The following is a 25,155-nucleotide window of genomic DNA, read 5'->3' as shown; positions in this document are numbered from 1 at the left end:
TTCGAAACAAACCACCTTTGTCGAAGCATTCTTTCTTGTTGCAAGTTGAGAAAGTTTGTTACAGAAAGATGGTTCTTTCTGCAATAAAACTCGGAGATGTAGCCCGTATTACTACATCAACCAAACTTGTCTCGCAGAAAAAAGATGTCAAGCATACGTCACCATCGACCTATTGACTCACCTTTGTAGGAACTTATCAAAGGGTCTTCGGTACGCGAATCCCGCGCGTCGCACCCGAATGTTCTCCTTGAGTCCGAGGTACTCCACTTGATGTTTGCAGCGGTCTCCTTCCCAGTCATGCGCACGCTTGGTCTCGTTTGGTTTGATGCAGCGGATGTAGTGAGGTGTACACCTCATGAGCTTATCCACGAGCAAGTTTGCTTGAGTCTGGAATTGATACCAAATGTTATATACGCAACGAGCAAGTTTTCTTGAGTCTGGAATTGATACCAAATGTTATATACGCAACGAGCAAGTTTTCTTGAGTCTGGAATTGATACCAAATGTTATATACGCAACGAGCAAGTTTTCTTGAGTCTGGAATTGATACCAAATGTTATATACGCAACGAGCAAGTTTGCTTGAGTCTGGAATTGATACCAAATGTTATATACGCAGAGCACGTTTTCTTGAGTCTGGAATTGATACCAAATGTTATATACGCAACGAGCAAGTTTGCTTGAGTCTGGAATTGATACCAAATGTTATATACGCAACGAGCAAATTTGATTGAGTCTGGAATTGATACCAAATGTTATATACGCAGAGCAAGTTTGCTTGAGTCTGGAATTGATACCAAATGTTATATACGCAGAGCAAGTTTGCTTGAGTCTGGAATTGATACCAAATGTTATATACGCAGAGCAAGTTTTCTTGGGTCTGGAATTGATACCAAATGTTATATACGCAACGAGCAAGTTTGCTTGAGTCTGGAATTGATACCAAATGTTATATACGCAACGAGCAAGTTTTCTTGAGTCTGGAATTGATACCAAATGTTATATACGCAACGAGCTAGTTTGCTTGAGTCTGGAATTGATACCAAATGTTATATACGCAACGAGCTAGTTTGCTTGAGTCTGGAATTGATACCAAATGTTATATACGCAACGAGCAAGTTTGCTTGAGTCTGGAATTGATACCAAATGTTATATACGCAACGAGCAAGTTTGCTTGAGTCTGGAATTGATACCAAATGTTATATACGCAACGAGCAAGTTTGCTTGAGTCTGGAATTGATACCAAATGTTATATACGCAACGAGCTAGTTTGCTTGAGTCTGGAATTGATACCAAATGTTATATACGCAACGAGCAAGTTTGCTTGAGTCTGGAATTGATACCAAATGTTATATACGCAGAGCACGTTTTCTTGAGTCTGGAATTGATACCAAATGTTATATACGCAACGAGCAAGTTTGCTTGAGTCTGGAATTGATACCAAATGTTATATACGCAGAGCAAATTTGCTTGAGTCTGGAATTGATACCAAATGTTATATACGCAAAGCAAGTTTGCTTGAGTCTGGAATTGATACCAAATGTTATATACGCAAAGCAAGTTTGCTTGAGTCTGGAATTGATACCAAATGTTATATACGCAACAAGCAAGTTTGCTTGAGTCTGGAATTGATACCAAATGTTATATACGCAACGAGCTAGTTTGCTTGAGTCTGGAATTGATACCAAATGTTATATACGCAACGAGCAAGTTTGCTTGAGTCTGGAATTGATACCAAATGTTATATACGCAACGAGCAAGTTTGCTTGAGTCTGGAATTGATACCAAATGTTATATACGCAGAGCAAATTTGCTTGAGTCTGGAATTGATACCAAATGTTATATACGCAAAGCAAGTTTGCTTGAGTCTGGAATTGATACCAAATGTTATATACGCAAAGCAAGTTTGCTTGAGTCTGGAATTGATACCAAATGTTATATACGCAACAAGCAAGTTTGCTTGAGTCTGGAATTGATACCAAATGTTATATACGCAGAGAAAGTTTGCTTGAGTCTGGAATTGATACCAAATGTTATATACGCAACGAGCAAGTTTGCTTGAGTCTGGAATTGATACCAAATGTTATATACGCAACGAGCTAGTTTGCTTGAGTCTGGAATTGATACCAAATGTTATATACGCAACGAGCAAGTTTGCTTGAGTCTGGAATTGATACCAAATGTTATATACGCAACGAGCTAGTTTGCTTGAGTCTGGAATTGATACCAAATGTTATATACGCAACGAGCTAGTTTGCTTGAGTCTGGAATTGATACCAAATGTTATATACGCAAAGCAAGTTTGCTTGAGTCTGGAATTGATACCAAATGTTATATACGCAACGAGCAAGTTTTCTTGAGTCTGGAATTGATACCAAATGTTATATACGCAACGAGCAAGTTTGCTTGAGTCTGGAATTGATACCAAATGTTATATACGCAGAGCACGTTTTCTTGAGTCTGGAATTGATACCAAATGTTATATACGCAACGAGCAAGTTTGCTTGAGTCTGGAATTGATACCAAATGTTATATACGCAGCGAGCAAGTTTGCTTGAGTCTGGAATTGATACCTAATGTTATATACGCAGAGCAAGTTTTCTTGGGTCTGGAATTGATACCAAATGTTATATACGCAACGAGCAAGTTTGCTTGAGTCTGGAATTGATACCAAATGTTATATACGCAACGAACAAGTTTGCTTGAGTCTGGAATTGATACCAAATGTTATATACGCAACGAGCAAGTTTTCTTGAGTCTGGAATTGATACCAAATGTTATATACGCAACGAGCAAGTTTGCTTGAGTCTGGAATTGATACCAAATGTTATATACGCAGAGCAAGTTTGCTTGAGTCTGGAATTGATACCAAATGTTATATACGCAACGAGCAAGTTTGCTTGAGTCTGGAATTGATACCAAATGTTATATACGCAACGAGCTAGTTTGCTTGAGTCTGGAATTGATACCAAATGTTATATACGCAACGAGCAAGTTTGCTTGAGTCTGGAATTGATACCAAATGTTATATACGCAACGAGCTAGTTTGCTTGAGTCTGGAATTGATACCAAATGTTATATACGCAAAGCAAGTTTGCTTGAGTCTGGAATTGATACCAAATGTTATATACGCAACGAGCAAGTTTTCTTGAGTCTGGAATTGATACCAAATGTTATATACGCAACGAGCAAGTTTGCTTGAGTCTGGAATTGATACCAAATGTTATATACGCAGAGCAAGTTTTCTTGAGTCTGGAATTGATACCAAATGTTATATACGCAACGAGCAAGTTTGCTTGAGTCTGGAATTGATACCAAATGTTATATACGCAGCGAGCAAGTTTGCTTGAGTCTGGAATTGATACCAAATGTTATATACGCAGAGCAAGTTTTCTTGAGTCTGGAATTGATACCAAATGTTATATACGCAACGAGCAAGTTTGCTTGAGTCTGGAATTGATACCAAATGTTATATACGCAGAGCAAGTTTTCTTGAGTCTGGAATTGATACCAAATGTTATATACGCGAGTTGCTCAAGTAGGGTAAAGATTGTACAAAGTACGCAGGGTGTTACCTTGATTTTATTACTAGCTGTCGTTGGTCGACCTCTCATCTCAGCTTTCACGTCATCTGGGAACAGCGTCCGGATGAACGGGCTGCAGACGATACACAAGGCTGATTAGAAGTGATTTAAGCCATGCATTACAAGTGAACCATGCAACGCTGATAATAAGTGAAACATGCAACTGATTAACAGTGATTTAAAGCACGTGCAATATGTAATGTGAGCAATCACGAGGAGAAAGACTCGACCACTCACATGTCACTACTCTGCATCAGCTCTATAAGATCCTTGAAAAGAACGTCACGATTTCGCTCACAAAAGCCATCAATGTCGTAGCTGACCTGTAGAACAAAACATAACAACCATTGTCACGATCATCACCATCATGAATCATTACCATTTTTTTCGTCATCATTTGACCAATTATTGCATCTACATCATCATCATTATTCACAACTCAAACAAAGATCAGCAGAGTAATCATTTCATCTTTTTACCTTTCCCGCGTAATGATGGATGATGAATCCACCGCTAACACCTTGGAAATGCTGGTGGCTGCCTACCGAGTTGTTCAGTTTCTGTAGACAGTGAAAATAGGAATGTCTAAGCACCAGGATTTGTTTGTAGAGAACACACATCACATATCATTCCCAATAATTTTCAAAGTCTGGGTAGATTTTTACCTAAATCCAAAAGACTGGTATATAGGTACATAGGTAAACAAGACTTGTTAAATAAAGGTTTAAAGATAAACGATTTAAACTATATTCAATAATCATTTTCGCACACTGCACCTCTAATAATGTTGTATCCGCCCCTTCTCCGACAGCGTGCATTGTGGCACAAACATCGTCGACCACACACATAATACCTGGCGGTCGCTAAACAGAACAACGAAATCAACAACAATAAGGAAAAGGTACTCGACAAATAACTACACTCAGGGGGGGGGGGGGGTGGTAAATGGAGGTCAACATTCCCATAAACCATATGGTGGATTCAAGGTCCGATACATTTCTTCAAACATTCCAATCTTGGGAAGGGGGGATGCCACAATTATATCCACTGCCGTGGTGTCAGAAGTTTGTGCTGATTTGTCTTAAATTTTCCCAAGTCAACTGAAAAGGTGCCCATTAGCTTAGTTACAAGAATGTTTAAATACAATGCTCCTAAGAGAAGGGTAAAAAAGGGGTTTGAAAAAAGACTCAATCAAGTCAACACAATACCTCAGACTCGATGAGGTCACACACAATACCTTAGACTCGATCAGGTCACACACAATACCTTAGACTCGATAGGTCACACACAATACCTTAGACTCGATAGGTCACACACGATACCTCAGACTCGATAGGTCACACACGATACCTCAGACTCGATAGGTCACACACAATACCTCAGACTTGATAGGTCACACACGATACCTCAGACTCAATAGGTCACACACGATACCTCAGACTCGATAGGTCACACACGATACCTCAGACTCGATCAGGTCACACACGATACCTCAGACTCGATGAGGTCACACACAATACCTTAGACTCGATAGGTCACACACAATACCTCAGACTCGATAGGTCACACACGATACCTCAGACTCGATCAGGTCACACACAATACCTTAGACTCGATCAGGTCACACACAATACCTTAGACTCGATGAGGTCACACACAATACCTTAGACTCGATGAGGTCACACACAATACCTTAGACTCGATAGGTCACACACAATACCTTAGACTCGATCAGGTCACACACAATACCTCAGACTCGATAGGTCACACACGATACCTCAGACTCAATCAGGCCACACACAATACCTCAGACTCGATCAGGTCACACACAATACCTCAGACTCGATGAGGTCACACACAATACCTCAGACTCGATAGGTCACACACAATACCTCAGACTCGATAGGTCACACACGATACCTCAGACTCAATCAGGTCACACACAATACCTTAGACTCGATCAGGTCACACACAATACCTTAGACTCGATCAGGTCACACACAATACCTCAGACTCGATAGGTCACACACAATACCTTAGACTTGATGAGGTCACACACAATACCTCAGACTCGATAGGTCACACACAATACCTTAGACTCGATAGGTCACACACAATACCTCAGACTCGATAGGTCACACACAATACCTCAGACTCGATAGGTCACACACAATACCTCAGACTCGATAGGTCACACACAATACCTTAGACTCGATCAGGTCACACACGATACCTCAGACTCGATAGGTCACACACAATACCTTAGACTCGATGAGGTCACACACAATACCTCAGACTCGATAGGTCACACACAATACCTTAGACTCAATCAGTTCACACACAATACCTTAGACTCGATAGGTCACACACGATACCTCAGACTCAATAGGTCACACACAATACCTTAGACTCAATCAGGTCACACACAATACCTTAGACTCGATAGGTCACACACGATACCTCAGACTCGATAAGGTCACACACAATACCTTAGACTCGATGAGGTCACACACAATACCTCAGACTCGATAGGTCACACACAATACCTTAGACTCGATGAGGTCACACACAATACCTTAGACTCAATCAGGTCACACACAATACCTTAGACTCGACAGGTCACACACAATACCTCAGACTCGATAGGTCACACACGATACCTCAGACTCGATGAGGTCACACACAATACCTTAGACTCGATGAGGTCACACACAATACCTTAGACTCGATGAGGTCACACACGATCTTGTTGTTGAAGTAATCAATGGGCGTCCACTGAATGCCTTCTTCCACGTACTCTTCCTACAAATCACAGGAAGGTTTAAAGGCCAGTAATGCTGCCATTTTATGCTCCCTCAATAATCTTCGATTCTATGGGAATACCCCCCTTACATACCCTGGGAATACCCCCTTAAATTTATTTTTTATTTATTTATTTATTTGCATTCCATTTACATTGATGGTATTGCATAACATAATATGGCTTAAATGAGAGTATTCGGTCTTGATTTAAATGTTTTGCATATAAAGTGGGCTACTTTATTATTCACAAAAGGGTCAACATTATTTAAAAAGAACAGAATTTTATCATCATTACTTAGATTGTCAAAGAAAATGTAGTGGGATTGGATATCAGAAAATAATTGCTTTCGTTTAGAGTGGGATGAGACGCAGAAAAGCATGAAATGTTTTCCATCCTCTAAAGTGTTACAAATCTGGCAGATACGCTTCTCTCTTGGAATCGGAGGTTTTGTGTGTCTGCCTGTTTCTATGTTTAGATTAAGATTCCCTAGTCTGAGTTTGGCTAAAGCTTTTCTGTGTACCATCTTAAGTATTTTATCATAGCATTCACTAGATTTGGTGTCTTTTTTGAAAGAGGAGTAAAAAATTAGCTTTTTGTTCAGATTTATAAGACCCATTTGATGACGTTTAGATTCGTTTGTAATATTTGTGATTAATTTTCCTAGTTTAAATTTGTTATAAATCGTCTCCTTATTATATGGGGCATCAAATGTTTCTAGTACCTTACATATTGAGGACATGAAGCTCGATTTACCCGAACATGTCAATTCGCTAGAAATTTTCAGGCATTGTTTTGCAATACTATTTTCTGGTAATGCTTGAATATGGAGCCAAAACAGTAGGGTGTTACGTAATATTGTTTATTTTAGCGGTAATCTGCCGGCCTCATTTCGGGCAGAGACATTCGGGGCGCGTTTGTTCAAGCCAAAAAAGTATTTGAAAATTTGGCAATGCAAGCGTTCTATGGGGTTTTCGCATTTTTGAAAATTTTTCGCATCGTAAGCTCCCCATACGACCGAGTTGTACAATAGGATCGGCGAGAAGAGTGCGTTAAATAACTTGTTATTTAACTTGATAGGGAATCTATTAAAATTGAGATAGCGCTTGACTGCAAAGATAGAGCGTCTTGTTTTTTCAACTGACCGCAGTTTCGAAGTTGTGAAATTACCGTTTGTAGTAAATATAAAAATAACTACTTTTGTTTTTTTTAATTTACAGACATTAACCAATCTTTACAGAATTGATCGATCAGATTAATCGATTTTTGTAGTCCCGAAGCACTGGTTGAGATAAGAACCAGATTATCAGCATAAAACAAGGAGTTTAAGGGGACCCCATTGGGCAAAAGAACGGGGTCAAGACCGACTGCATTCTGTAAAAGAGAGGGAATGTCATTTAGATACAAATTAAATAATAGCGGGGAAAGAATACATCCTTGGAGAACTCCTCTATTGTATTTAAAAAAATTCGGATCGCATACTGCCAGTCTTAATGCAGCATTCTGACTTTGAATACATGCTTGATACGATGCGATAAAATCTTCCATCCAATCCATAGCTTAATAATTTTGATAGCAATCCAGGGTGCTAAACAGCACCAAAAGCCTTTTTGAAATCTACGAAGCAACAAAATAGTTTTCCCTTTGTGGTATGCGTTACATATTTATCGATTAAAGTACGTAAGGAAAAAATGTGGTCGGATGTTCAAAAACCTGAGAGAAAGCCAATCTGTGATTGATGTAGTATTTGATTCGATGTGAGAAACGTCTGTAACCTATTATTTAGAATGAAACAAAATAATTTTCCAAGACAACTTGTGACACAAACATACCCTTACATACCCTCAGAATACCCCCCTTACATACCCTGGGAATACCCCCCTTACATACCCTGGGAATACCCCCTTACATACCCTGGGAATACCCCCCTTACATACCCTGGGGATACCCTTCCATACCCTGAGAATTCCCTTTTATTTCTTGAGAATATTTGGGATGACTATTACCTGTTCTGCCTTTAGTGTAAGCTCAATGAAAATCTGTTGAAGCTTTTCGTTCACAAAGTTGATGCAGAATTGCTCAAAGCCATTTTTCTGCAAAACAAACAGCCTTAGTACTTATTGATAAGGGTAGCAAAGAGGAGAGTAGCACTTGACAACAGCTTGAAAGGGTTCTCAAAGGGAACAGACATTTCTAATGTTTAATTTTTATTACTTAATCACTCAGTGCAAAGAAATTGATGCATTTTTACGCATTGCATTTTTGAATGTCTCTATAGGTGGACTTTTGATAACACCTGTACATACCTGAAAAATTTCAAATCCGTAGATGTCCAAAACACCTATTGTTAGTTCTTCCACATCTTTCTGCATGGCCTTGTTGACAGCCTTTTTGAACAAAACCACATTATTGATTTTACACAAGGCAATGTTCTGTACTGTAATGAGCTGTCATATCCCATAATACTCACCTGCACCAAGTAATCAAACATTCTAGTGTATAATGCCTTTGCCAGTGCATCTCTTGTGTAACATGCCTAAAGAAAGAAAAGAGAAGGTCATGAAAAGAAAAAAAGAGAAGATCAAGGAAAAGAGCTCTGTCTCATGGTACTCCAGTGACCATGTTTCCACATCATTGCACATGAATGTACTCTTTATAACAGCATGCAAGAGGACATATTTAGGAACCTCTTCTTCCTGCTTAACAATTGTCGCATTTCTCACAATAATAAATTTACATATGCAAATACTCTTAAGAATTTGGTTTGTCTACACTTGTCTCTACCTGTTCAACATTGAGTCGCATGTTGATTGTTTCTGTCTTCCCTCCCCATTTGCTGTCCATCACACGACTAAGGGAGAAAAAATATAAGATAATATAACAAGATACATTATTATAATTTTTCACTCTGATTGTCTGCTTTAGTACTCAAAAGTAAAATGAAAATCTTAAATGTACCAAAGCTGGCATAATATTCAATGAAAGGTAATCAGCTGGTGTTTCATAAATACTGAGGCATCTCTAATCCACAAAACCTACAGAAACCTGCGGAAACCTACGGAATATACGGAAACGTCTCTAAGGTGCTAAAAAATACTTTAAGTACCAATAAACTCACTACAACTAAAAACTAAGACCTGATTTATGTGTAGCGCTGCTGCTGAGCCAAATGTAAGGAACAATTTTCGTTTTTCCCCCATATTTTTCACCACCAAAAAACAGAAGAAAGAAGGAAAGAAACAAAAGCAACGAGAAATGTCAAAGAAACGCAAGCAAGAGATTAGCTGCAAGCTGGTCAGAAAGTGAAGTGAAGGAATTGGCTGAAAACGTTAATTCAGAAAAAGTAAAGTTACTCCATGTACAGAATGTATATAGGGTATATACAGGCTTGCATTGCATATATTATACGTGGCTTTATACCTATCCAGGGCTCCTGGATTGTGTATGCCAAATATCTGGCCCAAAACCGAGAATCGTTGAACCAAGAAGTCTGATTTGACACTTGGTCAAATAATATAGAAGAGAATTAACCCATTGACTCCTGGCTTTTTTTGAGCTGAATTTACAAAAAACAGACTGAAAACAGATACCTCCCCCCCTATTCTGAGTTTTATACAACCCGTCAAAGTCAAACACAACTGCACCTAGTCAGCGGTATCCAAGCTTTCCAACAGTGCTTTGCGGTCCCCACTTTTAATCCCTCGTCGTTGTGCTGAAGCGAGCACAAGTTCATGGTTCCTTGTGTTTTTCATAAAAAATACAGCTATGAGCATATTAGGAGAGTGTCTCAGGACATCATGAAGTCTTTTGGGGCATAATTGAGTGCTTTGCTTATGGATATTTGCAAGCAAAGGTGGATTCCTGATTATTTTTTCTTGTTTGGCTTTGCCTGGATGAGAAAATAATTTTCTAATGAATCACCACAGCTCTCCTAAATGCTGTCTTTTCTGAAACCAAATTGATTCCAAAATTGTTTACACTGCTATTCTGGGTCTGTATGACCTGGAATTGATTTGTTTGGCTTCGGGGTGAAAAGACTTATAAAAAACCATCTGACTTTTGGGAGAGGAGTGTTGACTGGCCCTCCCCTTGTGAATTTTCCCCTGGATCTCCCAGAATGCTTTGCAATATGTAAAGACATCTTCGTGGTTGTACAATCCTTCAAGGAGTGGACATTGTGTTTTGAGGCCATGGAAATGTACCTGGAGGATCAGAATAAAGGTATCTATTTGTGTCTTGAGCTGTGTTTGCTGATCTCTCTCCCTTGTGTGGTATTTTGAGCGTTTTATTGAGAGGGGTGATTCTGCTTTTCTCTCCTTGTTCGATTTGAGATTTGTGAAAGAACCTGTGCTATTATTTGGCTTAAGAGTAGATGCCAACACCTTGGTTGGATGCATATCTGCAAGACCATTTATCCCTTAGCCTGATGCCTTAGTATCTTCATCTTGTTGTGTTTATTTTGCATTTATGAATTTTTTGAGTTGTGGGTACTTCCCAAAGCCGGTACAGGCCGGTTGAGGGGTCAATGTGTTAACACCCAAAGAAATCAGTGCCCCCAATCAATCAAGTTTTTGCCCCCCCTTCAGACCCTTGAAATTTCTCAAGGCCCTTCCATGGTATCCTGATCCTCCCCCCTCTCCTTTGGGATATTAAATGAACTTTCATTAAATACCACAAACTCACTACAACTCAACATTGTTTTGGGGTATCATTTTTATGGCATTGAGTTTATTGGGCTACAATTTTCTGAGTTTATGCACATTTTAAGAAATGTATATTCTTCACCTTCAAGTGAAATTAAACATGTGAAGCTCAAGCGTCTCGTCTGGTCCTCAGGGTATGTAAACTAATGTATGTTTTATTGTTATTCAGCAGCTTAGAGACGTTTCCGAAGGTTCCGTAAATTAGAGAAGCCGTAAATACTGTAGTTCCATCTTACCTTGTCAATTTCTCCTTTAGTAACTCAGCATCAACAGCAAAAAGATATGCAGGATATGATAAAACTGAAACAAAAGCCAGATGCATCTAACACTAAAATATAACAAGGGATATAAGTATACTTTATATACCAGCACTTACATTCCTCATCTAAAGGAACAGCATAATTTCCATCTTCCCTAAAGGATATATTTCCTAAATGTAGTACACCAGCAACTAGAGCCAGCACATCTGCTTGAATCTCATCACTGATGCCAATAACATCCATGGCTTTCTGCAAAACAATTATTGATTAATCAATAAAACAAATCTTATCACCCATTTTACTCTCATATCTCATTGTTTTAATGAATCAATCTTAATCAAAATTTAAAAACAAACATCTCTTTACTTACTCTTGTCTCTTCATATTCTTTTACATCATCTGTGCCATCTACTGTGTATGTCCCACTTTGATTCAAGTAGTAGTAGTACGATGGCTCGGCAAGCCCAAATTTTGCTGCAAGGGTTTTAAAAATAGGGGTTAATTTGTATGGACTTGTAGTATCCGTTCGTAGTGAGAGGGAAAACCGAGTGTACAAACTCAACGTTTTATTCAAGATGGCGACTCACTCAACTCAGTTACAAACACGTCCACCAACATATAATGCAGGTGCTACACAGGTATACCGAAAACTACATCTTCCCCCAAGTATGGACTGCCATACTTAATAACAAATTTTGTGAGCTGAAGCAAGCTTAACGTCTAAACTGTAACATGTTCTAGAAACCACTAATAAAGCCTACTGTATAGCTAATGTTCGTAGTGTTCAAATGTTCATACTGTCCTTACAAGTTCAAACGCGTTGGAGGTCTGACAATCCGACCAGATCGGGTTGTCTGAGATACACGAGTGTTCGCTGGAGTAGACGACTCCTGATTCGCACTGATTGTTGGCAAAGGCTGCTGAGGACTCGGCCACTCTTCATCTGTGTCGTCTGCTTGTTCGGTTGGTTCCGCCGTATGCTCTTCGGTGGTGGGTACCAGAGCTGACCGATTTCTGCAAAGAATCCCTTCATCCGTTTTCACCATATATGATCTGGGGTACTGTGTCGGTGATAGCACTTTACCTAGTTTTGATTGGTCTTTGACCCACACAGTGTTACCAGGATTTAGAGACGATAACTCTCTGGCTCTATGTCGTCTGTTGAAGGAAACCTCTTGCTTGTTTCTTCCTTCGCTCTCACAGCCTTTAAGTCGGAAGACATATTTCTCGGCTGTAGCGTGTTTGGCAGTACAGGTAGCTGCATTTTAAGCTTTCACCCCATGAGAAGCTCACTTGGCGATAAACCATTCTGTAAAAGTGTAGAGCGATACGACCATAGAACAAGACCAATGTCCTTGTTCTTCTTAAGCAGTTCCTTAATCGTACAAACCGCTCTCTCTGCTTCTCCATTAACAGGAGCATACTTAGGTGAGCTAGTATAATGGATAAAGGCGTACGTATCTGCAAACTTGTTGAATATTTCCAAGACAAACTAAGGACCATTGTCCAAAATAGCAATGTCTGGAATTCCGTGTGTTGCAAATAGTTCCTTAAGAACATTGATGACATTTTCAGATGTTTCACTGTAAAGTCTCTTTATCTCTATCCAACGAGAATAGTAATCAACAACAATTAGATGGATTTTACCTTGGTAATTGAATAGATCTATACCAATTCTCTCCCATGGGAGTGATGGAAAGGAACTTGGCAGGAGTGGCTCACGCTGGTCTTGTTTAACCTTTGCACATGTGCCGCACTTAGAAACCATGTCTTGAATACTGGTAGAAAGCCCTGGCCACCATACGGAGCTGCGAGCCCTTGCTCTACACTTGGTTAAACCAAGGTGTCCGGTGTGGACGCAATTGAGGATTTCAAGCCTCATGGACTGGGGTATGACAATCCGCTCGTCCAGGCCATCCTTCCATACAATACCTGCGAATGGGGGAGCACTCTTCATCTGCTTTCTGCGCTTCGCTTATTTCTGTGAGACGGTTTGGCGTTGCAGGAAGTCCATGCAATGTCTTACCCACATAGCTCTCAACTTCTTCAACCAACATGATGTCTTCCGGTAGTGGCTTTCCTACTGGCGCTCTCGACAGTGCATCCGCTGTGAGCTGCTGTTTACCTGGAACATAGACTACATGTCTCTGTCGGAATCTCTGGATGCAAGGCGGCATCTTGCATAATTCAGTTGTGTTAAGCAAAGTTATTAGAGGTTTGTGATCTGTCTCCAGCGTGAACTTAAGACCTAACACATACTGCACAAACCTTTCACAGGCCCAAGTAGCTGCTAAGGCTTCCTTTTCAATAACCGCATACCTCTGCTCTGTCTCCGACAGAGAACGGGATGCGTAGTACACAGGACGACGGGAGCCATCGTCCGCTATTTGTATCAGGACTGCACCAATTCCTGCGTTTGATGCATCTGCTGCGATTATGGTCTCGCGCTTCGGACTGTAGAGCGCTAACACCTCCGATGATGACAGGACCTCCTTAATCCTTTGGAATGCCTGTTGCTGGTCTGGACCCCATAGCCACTGTGCATCTTTATGAAGCAGCTGGCGCAGTGGACCGTTGAGATCCGCTAGTCTAGGCACGGACTTAGCAACATGGTTGACCATACCTAGGAACCTTTGGGGCTCTGTGACCGTTGTCGGTACTGGGTACCTGGTGATGGCATCTGTCTTACTGGGGTCGACGTGAATGCCACTACCGTCAATGATGTGTGCCAGGAACTTGATTGACCGTTTGTTAAACTCGCATTTGCTGTTTAGTGTCATCCCTGCATCCTGGATACGGTTTAGGACCGCTCGTACACGTTTGTCATGTTCTGCTTGGTCCTTCCCATGGATTGAGATGTTGTCCATCTGGCACACTACACCATCTAGTCCCTCCACCTTCCCATGAATTAAGATGTCGTCCATCTGGCACACTACACCATCTAGTCCCTCCACCTTCCCATGGATTAAGATGTAGTCCATCTGGCACACTACACCATCTAGTCCCTCCACCTTCCCATGGATTAAGATGTCGTCCATCTGGCACACTACACCATCTAGTCCCTCCAGGATACCAGACACATTTGTCATGTTCTGCTTGGTCCTTCCCAAGGATTAAGATGTCGTCCATCTGGCACACTACACCATCTAGTCCCTCCAGGATACCAGACACGTTTGTCATGTTCTGCTTGGTCCTTCCCATGGATTAAGATGTCGTCCATCTGGCACACTACACCATCTAGTCCCTCCAGGATACCAGACATGTTTGTCATGTTCTGCTTGATCCTTCCCATGGATTAAGATGTCGTCCATCTGGCACACTACACCATCTAGTCCCTCCAGGATACCAGACACGTTTGTCATGTTCTGCTTGGTCCTTCCCATGGATTAAGATGTCGTCCATCTGGCACACTACACCATGTCCTTCCCATGGATTAAGATGTAGTCCATCTGGCACACTACACCATCTAGTCCCTCCAGGATACCAAGCATGGCGCGTTGGAAGAACTCAGGTGCGCTGCTGGTCCCAAATGGCAGCCTGTTGAAACAAAATCTGCCAAAGGGGGTTATGAATGTGGTCAATAATTTTGACTGTTCATCAAGGGGAACTTGCCAAAACCCACTATTAGCATCGAGTTTACTAAAGACCTTCCCCTGGGATAGTTTGGATAAACTTTCATCCACAGATGGCATCAGGTGTATTTTCAGCTTGACCCCTTTATTAAGCTGAGTCAGATCCACGCAGATTCGCACTCTGCCATTGGGTTTGGGAACACAAACAATACCCGAACACCACTCAGTGGGCACGGTCACGGGTGAGATGACGTTTTGTTTTAACATTGTCTCTATCTCTTCCTTTACCTTTGGCAACAGGGGATGGGGTACCTTTCTGGGAGTATACAAGCAAACTGGGACTGCCTCATCACGTAATGTTATGCGATATTCTGTTCTGATCTTCCCTAGACCTTGAAATAACTTGGGAAATTCCTTACGAAAGTCTGGGGGTGACTGGAGAACTTCCCCCACATCATTAAGCTTCACCAGCCCCAAGTCTACTCAAACTTTCTTACTCAGTAAAGAGCAGGACTGGTTTCTAATAACATACATGCGTTCCTGGATTTTGCTTTGGCGATATTTCAGGGTAGCCTGAAAAGTTCCAATAACCTCAAGGTTAGTCCCTCCTGGCCCCCTAAGTGTTTGCTGAGGTTTGTCTAGCTTCATCCCCTTTAGCCATGGAACTGAGTCACTTAGAACACAGAGGCACCTGTGTCAAGTTTAAACATTGTGTTGTGATCATTTACCCCTATTTGAGCAATCCAGGGATCATTTGCTTTCCCTGAAACCTCCCCAAGAAACAAGAAATCCTCTTCCCAAGGGCTTTCAACTTCATGAACATTTTCAGGAGCTGGGGCTTTCGTTTTGCTTTCGCATACCCTCTGATAATGACCTTTCTTGTGGCATTTGTTACATGTCGCTAACCTAGCAGGGCAATCCTTTCTTTCGTGAGGTTCATTGCCACAGAAATGACACTTCTTACCCCCTTGGGAACCCCCCTTGGGACTAGGTTTAGCTTTCTTTTGGTTATTTTGGGGTTGTTTTCTCCTTATAAAGTCTACACTAGAATCAGACTTGTTTATCCCCCCAGAACCAGATCTCTGTTCTCCTTTCTCATCTCGTTCATTCTACGCCGTTCAATAGCCTGGGCAAGAGTTAGATCTGCTTTCTGTTGCAGTCTGTCCGAGAGATTTTCGTCTAAAACTCCCACTACGAGGCGATCTCGAATCAACTCTTCTTTCAGAGTAGAGTAATTGAATTCATCTGCTAGGCGATATAAATCTTGTATGAAGGAGTCAATGGACTCACCTGGCTTCTGAACTCGCCTGTTGAATCGAGCCCTGTCCACAACAACGTTTCGGCGTGCGCCAAAATACGTCTCGAGTGCCGTTTTCATCTCACTATAACTCGCCTTCGATTCGTCGACTTTCAACGTCGCTAAAATATCATCTGCACAGTCTCCCATAGCGTAGAGTAGAGTGCTGACCTGCTCGGTATCCGTCTTGTCTTTGAGTCCCGAAGCAGTCCTGTACCGTTCAAATCTCTTGATCCATTTCGTCCAGTTCTCAATTTGCTCGAGGCCCTGTTTGCCCGAAGCGAACTTTTCCGGAAGAGGAAACTGTATTCGGAGTTTATGAGAGCTTAAACTTAAAAACTTAAATGTTAGACCCTATTAAAGCTTGCGCTTATTTCTAGGGGGCGCCAAGGTATTATAGGCGGCGAAGGTGGCCAGGGATCCGTAAGGATCTTAAGACTGGCAGTGCACTTGATTTAAAGGAGTCAATCGACGAGGACTCGACAACCTCGGAGGGAAGCAAGTTCCAAGTCCTGATAGTTCTAGGAAAAAAAGAGTATGAGTGGGAAAGTACATTGGACTGAATCTGGTTATATTTAGAGGAGTTAGTTCTGGACCGTCGAAGGTTTGGCTGAAATTGTTGAGGTAGAGCAATGTTCACTAAATTGTTGCGGATTTTATAGAAGAGGCATAGTTGGGCGAGCTGACGTCGCACTTCAAGCGAGTCCCAATTCAGGGATTTAACAAGGTCAGATGAGCTTGCCCTGGGGTCGTAGGTACCAGTAACGAAACGCGCCGCATTTTTCTGCACTTGCTCTAATTTGTTGATGTCTCTATCCGTGAAGGGGTTCCATACTGGAGAAGCATATTCCATGACCGGTCTTATCATTGAAAAGTACGCACGTTCCTTTACACTCTGAGAACAGGGTTTAAGGGTACGTCGTAATAATCCAAGAGTCTTGTTGGCTTTCAAAGAGACTTTACAACAATGCCTACTCCAGCGGAGATCGTGTGCAACGCGGATCCCTAGATAGTCATGCTCGTCTGTAGAATTCAGACGAGAGACGAGCTAGAGGCATCTTCTGGGTCCAGCATTTCTGCTTTTAAAACGCTGCCACCAGGTAGTATCCGCTCGTAGTGAGAGGGAAAACCGAGTGTACAAACTCAACGTTTTATTCAAGATGGCGACTCACTCAACTCAGTTACAAACACGTGCCCCAACATGCAATGCGGGCGCTACACAGGTATACCGAATACTACAGGACTATGTGTAACTGCTTACTCTTTCGTTCCGTCAAGAGGATTTTGCTTTGGCGAGTACATGCCTCCCAACTCTCTCTGTTTTTGTGGGAGACTGGTTTTTAGCTTTCATCTACCAGCAAAAAATGGAAACTTCCTATACCTTTGCTGTAAGCACCTGGGTAAATTCATAGAGAATTTCTTGTACAGTTTTCCTGTCCTTTGGGTGGGGTGCTAGCAAGTGGCAAGGTTACCATTCCCCTGCTATAACCGCTAAAAGTGATAAGCATGGAAGCAGAACAATTTCCTTGTGCTATGAAATGACCGGGGTGATATTACATTTGATGAGCCTCCAAGGTCTGAGTTTGGTCAGCAGATTGTTAATTAGATTGGCAGCCATTTTGTTTTAGCTTGCTTTATTGTAAGCAATGTTTCATGTTGAGTAAAGCTTTACTATGGTTACCACGTGAAAACTAAGCTATTTGTCCCAGACTGATATGTTAACGATTTTCTTTTTAATATAGAGCTTATTACTTTAAAACTCTCAGCCCACATGAAGTATGTTCACTGAGGTAACAGAGGAGACTTTGAACAATTATAATTCAAATACCATAAATAGATTCTCATCTCAAGTTCACTTACTTCTGTCTTCATTTGATGCTCCTTCAAGTAATTGGTAGAATATATGAAAATTTCTCTCTGTAGGATTCTGCATTACAACTCGAGACTACAACATAAACAACAAATACTTATGCCTCTGTTATCCCTCTCCTACAACAGCATTGTGTGACAGATAACAATGGCTTGAGATATAACCATGTCATGCAATTTGCCTTAGACCCCCTTGATATACCCCTGTCATACAGACCCCCTTGATATACCCCTGTCATACACACCCCCTTGATATACCCCTGTCATACAGACCCCCTTGATATACCCCTGTCATACACAGCCCCCTGATATACCCCTGTCATACACACCCCCTTGATATACCCCTGTCATACACACCCCCTTGATATACCCCTGTCATACACACCCCCTTGATATACCCCTGTCATACACACCCCCTTGATATACCCCTGTCATACACACCCCCTTGATATACCCCTGTCATACAGACCCCCTTAATATACCCCTGTCATACACACCCCCCTGATATACCCCTGTCATACACACCCCCTTGATATACCCCTGTCATACACACCCCCTTGATATACCCCTGTCATAAAGACCTGGGTGTATACACACCTCATTCCACCTCTGGGTGTATACACACCTCATTCCACCCCTGGGTGTATACACACCTCATTCCACCCCTGGGTGTATACACACCCCATTCCATTCCTGGGTGTATACACACCTCATTCCACCCCTGGGTGTATACACACCTCATTCCACCCCTGGGTGTATACACACCCCATTCCATTCCTGGGTGTATACACACCTCATTCCACCTCTGGGTGTATACACACCTCATTCAACCCCTGGGTGTATACACACCTCATTCCACCCCTGGGTGTATACACATCTCATTCCATCCCTGAGTTATCACATATCCCCTCCCACCCCTGGGTGAACACAAACCTTCTCTAATAGGAAGTTAGAGATCTTCCCACCATCAGGCTGTCCTCCTTTGGTAAATTGGATTTCTACATATTTGCCCTGTGGAAGGAAAATATGTTACCACAATTTGAAAAAAAAAACAGAGGCTACAACCATGATAAAACCAGTCAATTTCATATCCAAGAGAAAGTAAATTTCCTAAATAAATATAGAGTGGGTAATCATATATGTAATCAATCTACTAGTCTACCAAGGCACAGTTAACTGCAGCATGGGGACTGAGTATGGTTGGTCTCGTCAATAGAGAGTTCAATGCATGTTTTGCAAAACATAAGCACCCATTCAAGGACCAAAAAATATAGCAATAAGACTGAAATGTATAGAAGTTATAAAATAACTAAGTAGAGTCCAACATCAAGGGCACGATGATAAGGCAGAGTACGCAAATAATCAAACTCCATCAAAAAATGGAATATGTGCCTACTAGAAAAATTAATTTATTGTCTGTAGACCAGGTCTTGCGACGCTAACAAAAGATCTGAGCTGACAAGCAGCTGCCGCCATGCAAACAAATTCATGCTTAGCAATTTAATATTGTAATGAGCCTAAAATAAAAAGCCTGGACAACAAATTTGTAGTGTAGAATATACTGTAAGAGTTAGAAGAAAAGAGACATACAGGGCCAGAGCAAACAATGACTTGGAAAGAGGGAAATTAGGTCAATATGACCTACTGTATGAATATATTATTAATGTACATTATGATGTACACTTCTAGAAACAGTCCCTTTATCTGCTTTAAAAAATAAAATAATAAAATACAATTAATATACATACACAATAAAATACTTACAAATCTACTTGAGTTGTTGTTTCTGACTGTCTTGGCATTTCCAAATGCCTCTAGCAATGGGTTGGACTCCAGAATGACATCTTTTATTTTCTATCACAAGCCAACATAAAAAATTAGACAAAAAAGACAAATCCTATAAAAGGGCTTCTTCCCCCCTTCAAGGTGCTGTCAGTAGAGGCCTATATTACCTGTACATTAGGGCCACCTCCTGAAACTTTAGCCAAGTAACTCATGATGAACTTTGCACAAACTGTTTTGCCAGCACCACTCTCACCACTATAAAGCAATTTGGGAAAAAATATTGAGAAAAATTGAAGGAAAAGGTGTAGAATATAGTGTTAAATTCTAGTTGATGGAGAACCCTTATTTCACACTGTAATAGCCACAACCCTCCAGAAAAATAAAGAATAAAGAGTTTATGTGATACAAAATGCTAAGGTTTCTGTTAAAGTTAAAGATCTGATTTTATATATGACAATGTTGTTTTGTTTTTGTTTTGAATGTGAAAACTCTCTTTATCTTTTGAAATACAACCTTCCATGTTATATTTGTTATACAAAGAATTGAGCTTTTTTAGTTGTAGGATGTATTGAGATTCACTGTAAATCAAGCGAATCTAATTCAATGCTGAGATGAACAACTCATTTACATAGGGTTTCATAACCTATGAAACCCTGCGTCATGTCATTCCTACAATTTAAGGGAAATCTATTATATATGAAATAAAATACCTGATAATGACACATTGATTCTCATTGTCTATCAACATATTCCTGTACATATTATCAGTGAGTGCATATATATGGGGAGGATTCTCGTAGGATGCCTACAACAAAGAAAAAAGGAATAATTAATGCTTATAATCCATATTTCACATAGCATGAGACAAGGTCCGCTTAATTGTTAAATAAAATTCCCCCTCCATCAAAAAATCCTTGCTACTGTATGGGCCTGGGCTAGTAAAGTTTTGAGGATGGTGGGAGGGCTAGTAAAGTTTTGAGGATGGGGGGAGGGGAAGTAAGGTTTTGAGGATGGGGGGAGGGCTAGTAAAGTTTTGAGGATGGGGGGAGGGGAAGTAAGGTTTTGAGGATGGGGGGAGGGGAAGTAAGGTTTTGAGGATGGGGGGAGGGCTAGTAAAGTTTTGAGGATGGGGGGAGGGGAAGTAAGGTTTTGAGGATGGGGGGAGGGCTAGTAAAGTTTTGAGGATGGGGGGAGGGGAAGTAAGGTTTTGAGGATGGGGGGAGGGGAAGTAAGGTTTTGAGGATGGGGGGAGGGGAAGAAGTAAGGTTTCGAGGATGGTGGGAGGGGAAGTAAGTTTTGAGGATGGGGGGAGGGGAAGTAAGGTTTTGAGGATGGGGGAAGGGGAAGTAAGGTTTTGAGGATGGGGGGAGGGGAAGTAAGGTTTTGAGGATGGGGGGAGGGGAAGAAGTAAGGTTTCGAGGATGGTGGGAGGGGAAGTAAGTTTTGAGGATGGGGGGAGGGGAAGTAAGGTTTTGAGGATGGGGGAGGGGAAGTAAGGTTTTGAGGATGGGGGGAGGGGAAGTAAGGTTTTGAGGATGGGGGGAGGGGAAGTAAGGTTTCGAGGATGGGGGGAGGGGAAGTAAGGTTTTGAGGATGGGGGGAGGGGAAGTAAGGTTTTGAGGATGGGGGGAGGGGAAGTAAGTTTCGAGGATGGTGGGAGGGGAAGTAAGGTTTCGAGGATGGTGGGAGGGGAAGTAAGGTTTTGAGGATGGGGGGAGGGCTAGTAAAGTTTTGAGGATGGGGGGAGGGGAAGTAAGGTTTTGAGGATGGGGGGAGGGGAAGTAAGGTTTTGAGGATGGGGGGAGGGGAAGTAAGGTTTTGAGGATGGGGGGAGGGGAAGTAAGGTTTTGAGGATGGGGGAAGGGGAAGTAAAGTTTTGAGGATGGGGGGAGGGGAAGTAAGGTTTTGAGGATGGGGGAGGGGAAGTAAGGTTTTGAGGATGGGGGGAGGGCTAGTAAAGTTTTGAGGATGGGGGGAGGGGAAGTAAGGTTCTGAGGATAGGGGGAGGGCTAGTAAAGTTTTGAGGATGGGGGGAGGGGAAGTAAGGTTCTGAGGATGGGGGGAGGGGAAGTAAGGTTTCGAGGATGGGGGGAGGGCTAGTAAAGTTTTGAGGATGGGGGGAGGGGAAGTAAGGTTTTGAGGATGGGGGGAGGGGAAGTAAGGTTTTGAGGATGGGGGGAGGGCTAGTAAGGTTTTGAGGATGGGGGGAGGGCTAGTAAGGTTTTGAGGATGGGGGGAGGGGAAGTAAGGTTTTGAGGATGGTGGAGGGGAAGTAAGGTTTTGGGAATAGCGCGGAAGGAAATTGTAATTACATGGTCGATGGGGGAGGATGAGGGAAAAACTATGTATATAAGAGAATTTGGCTTATTGAAGGGGCTGTATGATCTGTTTCAGCACACCAAAAAGTAGTGGGGGGATGGGGGGGGGAGGGGGTAGCTAAACTAGATGCCTATACATAGTGGATTTTAAAAAATGACAAAAAAGTTGAACCCTTTCTCCACCCACATACTCTGGGGACACTGTTATAGCAACAACCAGCAAACTTACTGCTCCTTGGTATATTTCTACTTCCTTGTCAGTAAAATATGGCATCTGTTTGAATGGGTTGACTGATATCAACACAGGACCAATATATGTCTATTTGGTTGTCAAGGCTACCATATCTCTTGGAATTAGAAGGGATGGCAGAACCTGGGGGAGGGGTTGGATACTCCACCCAATAACTTGGTTGGGGACATGCAAAGGCGCACTTGAAAATATGCTTTAGAATAAGAAAAGTTTTGCTCAATAACTCATATCCCCTCAGGCATAATACAGACCAATTTAAATTAAAAGCTGAACCTATTTTATATGCTAAGCTATATTTTTATGAATATTTTGTCTAAAGACCCAGATCTGCATACCTGTCAACCTCCGAAAATCTCAAGGCTTGAGAATTTTTTTGGGGGAGGGGTGGGGTATATTCATTTTTTTGGGGGAGGGGTGGGTTTAACCTTGCAGGCGTTTGCCGTATAGAAAGCTCTCACGAACAAATCCACTTATAGATCGCACGAGGGTGTTAGATAAATTGAGCTACGCAAGGGTATTATTGTTTCAAATATTTTAATAGAAAATAGGCAAAATGACAATTTTCTATGGAATAATTTTTCGGAAGCGATAAAAATCGCTAAAAAGCGGGAGATTTGGTGCTCAACGCGGGAGAGCAGGAGAAGGGGTCCAAAATCTTGAGACTCCCGCCTAATGCGGGAGAGTTGACAGGTATGGATCTGAGAACATGTAAAAGCACAGGTGATGCAACCAAACACTTAGAGCACATATCAACAAGAGATAGACAATGCAATAGGCGTTTAGAGAATCAATAATTCAATACACAAACATTGCGCTTTTTTAAAAGGAATGTTTTAAGTAGACACTGGATAATTTTGTTTGTTTTAACTCTAATACTAATACTAAAGAAATCCATTCATATATTACTATATATTTATACATTACTATATATTTTATATTACTATATATAACATCTTTGGTCACAAAATTCAATATCACGGAGGAAGATGTCTCCAAAACGAGCAATGGAAAATTCAATGTCGGAAAGAGTTTATAGAAAAATATACGACTAAATATCACGGCCTTTGTGCGTGAAAATAAAGAAAATCATTATAGCTTAATCAAATCTTTAAGAGATATACTCAAACCCATAACCCTTACTGCAATTTTAGACAGAAATGTTATCGCTTAGAGAGTGGCTCGAGACAGTTTGAATCTCTAACAACTTAGCAGAAAATATAAAGTGCAACGCCTCCAAGGAGACCCGCTGAACACTTTAGACTAGCAGAAAATAATAATATAAGAATTAATGCGAGAGATCACACCGTACGTGCCAAAGTTTCGGTTTCGGGGATCGGAGCGTAGGAAATACTGTGGTTTTCGTTGTTTCTCGATTTTAATCGTATCTTTTGTCTTGGCGCGCGCAAAGTTACGACCTGGTAATTTAAGAAATTAGACCTTATTATAGCGGCAAAGACCCCAGTATATAAACCCCTACGTAAATAATAGATAATCAAGATAAAATAGCTGACACTAGAGAACCTTTGGACGTTGTTTGTGACAGAATACGACAACCGGCCGGCAATTTCTGATTCATTATGTTCCCACAACTGGTAATTTTATAGTGTACAAGGATACAAATATAAGATCGTCCATAAAGCGTTTCTTGAGATTCTCCACGATCGCCGACTCCTGTATCTTCGGCAAAAGAACCATGTCTTCCACGCCACTGGATTTGACATTTCCCTTGCTTTGCCAATGGTAGGTCGGCTGTAATAAAGAAAATGTAACAACTAAATATCTCGTAGTTTACGTTCAGAAATCCGGAAAACCATTTCACTGCTAAAACGTACCATGTTGATACCGGCGTCTTCTTGTTAAGGGATATCACTTATGTTTCAGAGTAAATCATATGAAAAAAAACTAGACATAAAAACCACGAAGGTGAATTCTGGAGTTTGAGGAAGTTTTCAGCTATCCTCCACCGGAAACCTTGCTTCCCAGCCCATCTCGCATTTTGGCTCCGGAAAGTCGAACCGTCTCCTTTTACGGAACATCGCTTTACGGTCGGTTTCCGAAATATAAAATCGCTCTTATAATTGGACGACGACAATTAACCGACCAATGAAAATTTGAGGTGTTGAGTGATCGGGCTTTGTTTATAAATAGCTGTGATCTCAGGGCCTCTACGCGAAAAGAAAAATGTTTTTTTTCCATCGAACTACTCTAACTATAGCTTTAATATTGTGCATCCTAACCCGAAAACCCTTTCCGTATATAGATTAGAACGAAGACCATAGTTTTTACAGTAAACTCAGTGAAACCATTAAAAAAAATAAAACTCTTTCAACCTTGTTTTCCATTTCCCTTCTTTTCTCAGAGTGGAATCTACGATGAAGCTTAATTAAAATTCAGCAGATGAGTCGGTTATGCTAACGACAGGTATCTTGCGCGAGTTGGATGTTTGGGCCATGAGTAATACAGTAGCAGGTGGCCCTCCGCGTCTACTCGTGTTCCCATGGTAACGCATGATATTCTTATGAGCACATTTTTCTTCACTAAAATCCAGTTAGGTGTATAATGAGAAATGAAATGGTATTGCAAATTTCAACAGCAAATAAGTGCTTGTAAAATGCGCCAGTGTTTTTATGTATCCACTACTGAAATAAACATTTTACTATTTCATTACTCGTATTTGTATTTAACTCCATTTCTATATATATAAACGTCAGTGTGTAC

General features: G+C 41.3%; 1 protein-coding gene and 1 long non-coding RNA gene across 3 annotated transcripts in view; one reads left to right on the top strand and one right to left on the bottom strand.

The window, feature by feature from the left end:
• Positions 1-24,464, bottom strand: part of LOC5501785 (unconventional myosin-Ie-like) — a 35,386-nt gene extending 10,922 nt beyond the window's left edge. Inside the window, exons 1-21 of one of the 2 annotated variants that reach the window (XM_048727374.1) lie at positions 24,270-24,464; positions 24,055-24,186; positions 22,417-22,506; positions 20,580-20,674; positions 20,037-20,124; positions 19,849-19,938; positions 19,018-19,095; positions 18,076-18,160; positions 11,717-11,820; positions 11,463-11,595; positions 11,323-11,386; positions 9,168-9,234; positions 8,854-8,919; positions 8,690-8,770; positions 8,390-8,476; positions 6,302-6,385; positions 4,360-4,446; positions 4,063-4,143; positions 3,821-3,906; positions 3,575-3,656; positions 182-387 (exon numbers count right to left, since the gene is read on the bottom strand). In XM_048727374.1, the coding sequence (XP_048583331.1) occupies positions 182-387; positions 3,575-3,656; positions 3,821-3,906; positions 4,063-4,143; positions 4,360-4,446; positions 6,302-6,385; positions 8,390-8,476; positions 8,690-8,770; positions 8,854-8,919; positions 9,168-9,234; positions 11,323-11,386; positions 11,463-11,595; positions 11,717-11,820; positions 18,076-18,160; positions 19,018-19,095; positions 19,849-19,938; positions 20,037-20,124; positions 20,580-20,674; positions 22,417-22,506; positions 24,055-24,186; positions 24,270-24,272 (1,889 nt within the window). In that variant the 5' untranslated portion in view covers positions 24,273-24,464. Of the gene's footprint in view, positions 1-181; positions 388-3,574; positions 3,657-3,820; positions 3,907-4,062; positions 4,144-4,359; positions 4,447-6,301; positions 6,386-8,389; positions 8,477-8,689; positions 8,771-8,853; positions 8,920-9,167; positions 9,235-11,322; positions 11,387-11,462; positions 11,596-11,716; positions 11,821-16,208; positions 16,543-17,265; positions 17,982-18,075; positions 18,161-19,017; positions 19,096-19,848; positions 19,939-20,036; positions 20,125-20,579; positions 20,675-22,416; positions 22,507-24,054; positions 24,187-24,269 lie in introns of those variants that run through there. The other variant, XM_048727375.1, reaches the window with a different exon arrangement.
• On the top strand, positions 387-25,101 carry LOC125562977. The gene is made up of 2 exons (XR_007308032.1): positions 387-4,484; positions 24,797-25,101. It is a non-coding gene; the product is annotated as an uncharacterized LOC125562977 (long non-coding RNA).
• The last annotated feature ends 54 nt before the right edge of the window (positions 25,102-25,155 follow it).

Source organism: Nematostella vectensis, chromosome 5 (genome assembly GCF_932526225.1).
Source record: "Nematostella vectensis chromosome 5, jaNemVect1.1, whole genome shotgun sequence".
In the NCBI taxonomy this organism is placed as follows: domain Eukaryota; kingdom Metazoa; phylum Cnidaria; class Anthozoa; order Actiniaria; family Edwardsiidae; genus Nematostella; species Nematostella vectensis.
The sequence above is the reverse complement of the archived record's forward strand: the minus strand, read 5'-3'. Positions and strand labels throughout refer to the sequence as shown.